General features: G+C 39.6%; 1 protein-coding gene across 1 annotated transcript; it reads left to right on the forward strand.

Moving 5' to 3' along the window:
- The first annotated feature begins 3,870 nt into the window (after positions 1 to 3,870).
- Positions 3,871 to 8,005, forward strand: echdc1 (enoyl CoA hydratase domain containing 1). The gene is made up of 7 exons (XM_006794912.3): positions 3,871 to 3,918; positions 5,315 to 5,386; positions 6,299 to 6,474; positions 6,592 to 6,734; positions 6,840 to 6,892; positions 7,029 to 7,109; positions 7,198 to 8,005. The coding sequence occupies exons 2-7, from the start codon at positions 5,322 to 5,324 to the stop codon at positions 7,613 to 7,615; spliced, it is 936 nt and encodes a 311-aa protein (XP_006794975.1). The 5' UTR covers positions 3,871 to 3,918; positions 5,315 to 5,321; the 3' UTR covers positions 7,616 to 8,005.
- Positions 8,006 to 8,088: the final 83 nt, after the last annotated feature.

Consider the following 8,088-nt stretch of genomic DNA (forward strand, 5'->3'; position numbering starts at 1 on the left):
AGAGAGATAGCAGAAACTCAACAATTTGGTGCATTGTTAAAAAGAAGGAATGCAATGACCAGCTCAGCAAGAGGCCTGGAAGACCAAAGAAGAATACTAAAGTGCACAAAGAAAGTATTATTTCAGTGGATAAGAAAAACAACTTTACAGCATCTAACCAAGTCTTGAGGAGGCAGGTGTATCACTGCCAAAGTCTACAGGAAAGAGACATCCTCTTGCAAATTGTTGACAACAAGGTGCAAACCAGTGATTTCACTCAATTAGACTTAGCCTGCTGGAGGCAAAATTATTCTGTATGGGTATAGCAGCCAGTAGAACCAGGTCACAAGCGTTTATTGATGATGTGACTTTTTTTAGCTGACTTTACTTTAGAAAGAAACCAAATAAGTATCTATCAACAAATGACCCACTTAACTTAAACCATAATAGACTTCTTTCCACTAAATCAAAAGCTTGCTTTTATCTATTTAAAAGTAAAGTACAGTTGTTTCTTATAGTACAAATATAAATCAATTACATCATGTAAAACGATTAATTGTAGAGTAATCCACCCTAAAACCAGCGTGCTCATCTCCCAGAAAACCCACTGCAGTTAAATAAGACAGCTAGGTTAAATTACTTCTGACTGCTGATAGAAGTAGCAGGATGAATTGTGAAGTGTACATGGTAATACGCTCTGCTCAGATTCAGCCCAATGCTGCAAAAATCAGATAGAGCTTCAGTTAGTAAATGGAAAATCAAAGCATACTTTAAAGCAACCCAAGGTTTTCTCAAGGCAAAGAAATTGGATATTCTTCAGTGGCCAAGTCAATTTGATATCAACCCAACAGCACATGCTTTTCCATTATTAAATACAAAACTGAATGCAGACAGACCCACCACAAACAAGCAGAAATTGAAGGTGGCTGCAGTAAAGGTCTAGCAGAGCAACTCGAGCGAGAAAATGGAGCATTTGTTCTAGACGTCAGGCACACCTTGCCTGCAAAGTTTTTTCATCCAAGTAGTAAAAAGATTTTTGTAAAACTCATTGAAATAAAGATGAAAGCCTGCGCTTCAGCCACATATTGAACACTGTGAACATTAAGCATGTCCAAAAAAAAAAACTTAGGATTTCTTAATTGAGAAATTTGTGAGTTGTAAAGAATGTAGTCTGCATAAAAATTGGTTCATAATGTGTTGTTTCAAATGCATGGTACACATTACAATAGGTGTCTATTTGTCTGCCAGTGTTTCAGTTGCATCTTGAATGGTCACGTCCCTGTTGCTGCCTCCACTGAAATGTATCCACAGCCTTACCAGTGTCTCCTGGCGCTCTGCCGTCCACCCCCACAGACCTCTAAGCACTCCTCACAGGAAGCCTCTGGGCCCCAGAGAACCTCTGGCACCTGCAAACCTGCCATTCTTTGTCCTCTGAAATAGACCCTTACAGGCTCTTATCTCATCTCTGAGTGTAGCTGAGATGTTACTCCGTCTACTGGACCCCCTATTAAAGGGGATTGTGCTCTATATGTGGACAAAAAACAAACACATATTTTAAGGATATTGTCGGTCAGATTTCCAGGAATTGTACTTAAATCAAGGTAATGTCCTCTGAGTGTGTATGTGTGTGTGAATGTGTGCCTGTGTGTGTGTTTCCTTATCTTGATGTGTTGGTATAGAGCCATGCTGACTGCGGCACATTCCCCGACTTCCTGTGGAGCCCCAGACAGCTGCATATTGATCAGTACACTGATGCATCAGTTTGAAGGCCACATACAGTAAACACACGGCCACACACTGAAACACACACAGACATACAGGGCATGCAACAGCATTTGTGCATGCATATAGGCAGATGTGAGAAATGTATCCCTGCCTTTCTCCCATTAGCGAGGCTGTAATTTCAGACAGCCTTCCATTATCAGTCCGTGGCTGCATCACTGATATCCAGAGGGATAATAAAACAGGCTAAAAGGGCTGAGCAGACAGTGACTGAAAGTAGATGAGCACAGTTTGAAAGATGGAAGATACCACACCAGGCTGCTTGTTTATCACACACTACAGAGAGACCAATGCATATGCAAACTGCACAAAGCCACGATGTCCTTTAGGTTCTGCACTTCACACAGTGATATTTATGGACAGGTTGCAGGTTAGCTGACCAAGCTTAATGCACTATGCAGAGCAAGAAAGGGAGTCAACGTGTCTGGAATGCCTTCCTGGGAAGAGTCCCACCAACATTTGAATTCCTTCCCCACTTTTAAATAGACTGGAGAGGGGTGGACTTTTAAACAGAGTTGACTCTATTGCTGCCTTGGTTACAGTGCAGTGTATCCTTGTTGATGACCTTTTTACGTTTGCACTATGACTGTGTCTGGCTACAATAAACCATTTAAGGAAAATTACACTTTGATCCAGACAGCTGGCGCTTGTATGTGCAAAATATTTTCATTTGAACGGTCCTGTAAAATAGTATGCGATGACAGTTTTAAATAAGGCCCCTGCTATCTGATCAGCTGTGGTTCTAGGCATGTGAACGCAACAATATTTTGACAAGTTCTTCTCAGATAACCGTTTTGTGTCAAGTGAAAAGGAATCTTCAGTAATCCGAACGAAATGAGGGGGGTATTTTTGGTTCCTGTGCTCTTTCCACAGAGATGCTATGGGCTGTGAATAGCGGTAGAGGATGTGTGGATTGAAGGGAAGGATTTATGTGTCCACTAACCACATGCCAGACCACGGGGCAGGAAGTGTCTCAGCCTCCTTCTGTTTTTGGCACATATTTTCCACCTTTTCCTTCACCAACTCTTGCTATTTACAGTAAATTCTCCTCTCATTCTTATTTATTTATGATTATTCACTCTCTGCAAGCCCATGATTTCTAATTCTTTCTCAACCTTCTCTCCTTTCTCCTTCAAATGATGATAAGACTGCAAATCTTCACAAACCTCAGATTTTTCATTGTTGCTGTGACTCAGAAAAAAAATGTAACGCATTGTCTTAAAGATGTATTTAAAGGTAATCCTTGGACAGTACTGTGATCTCGGACACATTTTTGTCTATCACTCACAAAGCAAAGCAAATAGTTCCTTAGACAAAGCACATATCATAAATTCACTGGGAACCAAAATACATTCAAAACCAAATAAATATGTAAATATATGCGGATAAATCGACCCCTTTGCCATTATAGTATTGCTGCTCAGGAGAAACTGAGCGGAATCTTAACCCTCATCTTGATCTTATTCCAGCCACCTATTTCACATGTTTTGCAATGCCTACTTTGTGTATACAGTTTTGGTTGTTTGACAAAATGTTGACATAGTGCTAGATTAGAAAGAATCCACTGCCATGACCTGCTCACTGGTGTCAAGTAAAGATGTTTTATACTATAAATCATCACTGGTTATAATAGGGTTTTACCATGAAAACTCACTGTACAATAGTGACAATTTTACAATAGGTCATGTTATTATGAATGCCAAATGCCTGTGCCGACATGGAAATATGAGTCCTGGGTGCTTTTTGAAGGGCTGGTGTCAGTGCTACTGAATAAGGGCATGTCTGCAAAAGCCAGAGTCTCAGTGTGCAGTGTTTACAGACATGTGATAAAGAGCAGGTCTCTCTGTGGAGTCAATAGGCCTATGATGGATAACATTATAGTTCAACAATAAATTATTAATTTTTTAAAATATTGTTCAGTCTATGCACCAGCATTATATATATATTGTTTCTTTAAAAAAATATAAAATCTGTTTATATATTTATTTTATTTAAAAATGAACAAAAGTGCAGGAAAGGAACATGAGTATTACTCCGCCCCCTGGTGGAGGACTTAAACACTTACAGTCACACGTTGGCTATCATACTTGTTTCCTGAGTTCTAGTTTCTAGGGGGGCAGATTTCAAAGTGACACCACCGGACTGTCATAAAGCAAGGTTGGTTTCGTGTTAAGTGTTTTATAATGGAAATAGCGACATGTTAAAATTTTATAAACGAATTTAACGAAACATATTTCATTCGTTATTAAAGCTAGAAAAGGACTCCTAACGCAGTGTATTTCATTTGCAGCTGTGAAATGCTTCACCTCTAAACAGAACCGTATGATTTCAAAGTTTGATTCTTCGTCTGGGAATTTTATTGATAAATTGTTTACTAACTATTTGTGTTGATACTCTTGTATCGTACTGCAGTAGTTTCAAAGATGTTTTCCTACATGTACTCTATGCCGAGCTGGGTAATACTACAGACATATGTTACAGATGTCAAATGCTCCGGTTGTTTTTGCCCATTTCATCTTAATGCTAAAAAAATGCTACAATACATTTTAATGTTCCTGTTTTATTCACAATATGTTGTGGAAAGACAGTTGATGTGGGTTTGTCTCTGTACACAAACACAGTGGGTTTTAAATCAAGCAATCAACATGTCATTAAAAAGCAGACTTTTAGCTTTAATTCAAAGACTTTGGTAAATATTTTGAATAAACTGTTTAAGAATTACAGCAATTTATACACACATTTACCTATTTTCAGTTTATGAAAATGTTTGTGAAACTCATTAACTGAAAGCTCAAAGTCTGAATTTCAGTCACAGTGATTGTTTAAATTAAACCTCAAAGAGGCAAAACTGCAAAAACTATGTCCTTGTCCAACAAGTTGAGGACTTGTGAAAGAATACATCAAAGCCCTTGTCTTCTATCATTTTTGACACAGCCCTGCTTTGAAAAGCCAGAAAGTCAATTTGTGTGAAGGGAATGAACCTGCACAGTATGGTTAAAAAGATTGCTGTTGTTTTAATCAGTCAGCAGATTATCTTAGCAAAGGTTACCTCAAAGTGTCCATTACATATTCCCACTATGATTCTATATAAAGTGATCTGTCTAAGTTAGGGGAGAGGCAAGGTATTGATAATAAATCTATCCAGTTTAATTAACAGAGGTCTCTACTTCATGATCCTTCATGGTGGCATTAAAGTGAACTACAGTTAACCAGCCGCAAGTGAAGAAGACACATTATTAAAGCATATCATTAAATCAAGCATATTATCATATTAAATACTGATAACATGCATTGATGCCATAATAAGGTGAATAAATATATAACTCCTGTTATGTGAATCTTTAGGGCTCTTTTTATTCACTTTCACTCACACAGATAATGTGATGTGTTGCTTATTATCATCTTGCAATGTATCCTAGTATCATTTTATTAAATACTGATCAGTATTGTACCTAACGGTGTGTCGTATTGTTTGGCCACAAGTCTGAGGCAATTTCACTGAATCTAGCTAAATGCAAATATTTTCTCTCTGTGTTTCTCTGCCATCATGCAGCAGCAGGATGGTCCTCTGTGCACTGAGGCAACAGGTCCTGAGGTGCAGCAGTCACTGCAGAACCTGGGCCAGGTGATGGAGACTAGACATCATTGCTCATCGCCATAATGGCAACAGCAAATAAAGAATGTCAACCATGCCAAGTTAAATCCATTTTACGTGTTCACGTATTAAAAACTATGAATTTCATGTTGATCCTAACATCACAATTTCAGCTAAACTGGATTATATATTTACCATTTATTTGCATCACTTAGTAACATACATCCTCCATGCTGATTTAAACAGAGTTTGTAGTTGTTGTTTTAAACCATTCCTTCTTCCTCTGTTTGTGAGTGTAAGCATGCAGTTTGACCTTTGAGCAACAAGAATCTATTTGGCTGCTTTGTAAAAGCTTTCTTTAAATGACAGTTATTGATATCTTAACAATCAGTATCATTAAACTCATTTAACCTGCAGTACTCTCTGGTCATATCAGTACAAATTGATAAAACCTTATCAGCTAAAGTCCTAATAAACGGTCGATAAAGATTTGGGCCACAGATCACATGTGTTATGCAGTGTGTGTCCTGCATAACCGCTTTCTTAAAACCCTTCCATATTTTCATTAAGATTTGATATAAGAGTATAGCTAATGAATGGATATTACTGCCTGCTCTGTGCTTTTGTACGTGGAAGTATCTTTTTAAAAAGTAGACTTTTAAAGAAATAGGCTCTTAGGTAGGTAAACTTACACTAGCCTTGCACCTTACACTTACTAGGATGTGATTTAAAAAGCACTGATAGTATGCAGACATTCTGTAACTGTGTTTAAAATTATTAGACAGTCTGAGATCTTTCATATGTAGACCCATGAATGACTCTGATGCCATTGCTTTGTACATTTAACATGACTAAGATGTCATTTAACTTTAACACACATATAAATAAGAATGGAGTTAAAAGAGAATAAGGCATTTATTCATCAATGAGTGTTTCTCCAAGGCTGCCGCAGAGACAGAGGAGTGGCTGTGTTTACTCCAGCATCCACGGCTTCAACCAGGATGAGATCAAAGAGAAGCTTCAGGCCTTTCATGGAGGCTCCATTGATCTGCTGAAACAGGACTCTGGCATTGCGGTGCTGACCATCAACAACCCATCTCGCATGAATGCTTTCTCTGGTAAGGTTACTTTACATTTGACGCAGACTGACAGATAATAATTAGCCTCCCATAAATATTTGTAAGTGAAATTGCACTTTGGTTTATTGCTTTGATTATTTTTTGCCCTGCTGGCAGGCAGTATGATGATAGATCTGGAGGAAAGGGTGAGCCAGCTGGAGAACTGGCCAGAGGGCAAAGGCCTCATAGTTCAGGGTGCGGCTGAAACGTTCTGCTCTGGGTCTGACCTTAACGCTGTCCGAGCAATATCTAACCAACAGGTAACAAAGGGGACAAATTCTTTACTGCATTCATGTCTATCTTGGTGTGACTGCCTGCATCCCTCTTACTGAAGATGCCTAAATGATGCTTTTCTTGTCTCATAGGATGGGATGAAGATGTGTATGTTCATGCAGAATGCTCTTACGAGGCTGCTCAGGTAAGGACTCTAGTTTTCCTCTCTAGTGCTTTTTTGCAAACTACAACCGTAACCTTTATGCGCTTAAAGGGGTCTTAGTTTCATTTTTATATAATGTGCACCACAGTATGCTTACAGGAGCATTTTCTTAGTGTAGGCTCCCCCTGATCTCTGTTGCTCTGGTGGAAGGGAGAGCATTGGGAGGCGGCGCAGAACTCACGACTGCCTGCGATTTCAGGTAACGCTCCTGAGAAGTTTCTGTTACATAACAGCATTTTATCCAAAAGCTAATAATCTAGCATGCGTATGTTATTCCTTTCTCGCAGATTAATGGCAGCAGGCAGCGTGATCCAGTTTGTCCATAAACACATGGGTCTGGTCCCAGGCTGGGGCGGTGCTGCCCGACTTGTCCACTTGGTTGGAAGCCAGAACGCACTGAAGTTGCTTGGCGGGGCTGTAAAAGTGGATCCCGAGCTTGGCGTAAACATTGGACTGGTGGATGGAGTCCTGGAAGGCCATCAGAAAGCAGAAGGTGCTGCCCCTCTCCTCCAGCAGGCTGAAAACTGGCTCAGTCGCTACACAAAGGGACCTGCCCCAGTGATCCAAGCTGTGAAGAAGGTGGTGCTGTCAGGCAGAGAGCTTCCTTTGTCTGAAGCTCTGAGGACTGAGAAGGACATATTTGGGACGGTGTGGGGCGCTCCGGCTAACCTGGAGGCCCTGGCGAGCAAGTCCAAACACAAATGACTTTTGTGGAAACTAATGTTAGGGGACTGAAGTTATATATTTGTTTTGATTGAGGACTTTTACTAGGTGCATCTGTTCAAATGCAGTGATAGTGAGAGATGAGTCACTGCGCAGTGCTGTGGTTGTGATTCTTGTTGCATCTCTGTGACGTTATGCCTACAAGTTTAGATGTTAAGAAGCAAAAACACCCACTGAAGCTTTCTTTTTTAATGTTGCATACAGAACTTCCAGGTAAAGTAAATAAATACAAATCTGGATTATGCATCTGACCCTTTGCTAAAAATACAGTATCTGTTGTGCACTGTCAAGTTATAAGAAATGTAGTATCATTCCCACTGTGGAGACTGAAATTATTGTGATTTGTTTACACTGATGTCCTTGATAGTAACAGTGAACATGCTGTATGATCCTGTTGTGTTAGGGGTTTAGTTTTCTAAACCCTTTCAGTGCCAATTCAGCAGATGAACAGTCTG

This window comes from Neolamprologus brichardi, chromosome 11, assembly GCF_056152115.1.
Source record: "Neolamprologus brichardi isolate AB-2024 chromosome 11, ASM5615211v1, whole genome shotgun sequence".
Taxonomy (NCBI): Eukaryota; Metazoa; Chordata; class Actinopteri; order Cichliformes; family Cichlidae; genus Neolamprologus; species Neolamprologus brichardi.

Excerpts from the sequence above, each read along its gene's own strand:
- echdc1 (XM_006794912.3), top strand. The coding sequence starts at position 5,322 with ATGGTCCTCTGTGCACTGAGGCAACAGGTCCTGAGGTGCAGCAGTCAC. Across the intron at positions 5,387-6,298 it reads CACTGCAGAACCTGGGCCAG|GCTGCCGCAGAGACAGAGGA; the intron begins GTGATGGAGACT and ends TGTTTCTCCAAG. Across the intron at positions 6,735-6,839 it reads GAGCAATATCTAACCAACAG|GATGGGATGAAGATGTGTAT; the intron begins GTAACAAAGGGG and ends CTTGTCTCATAG.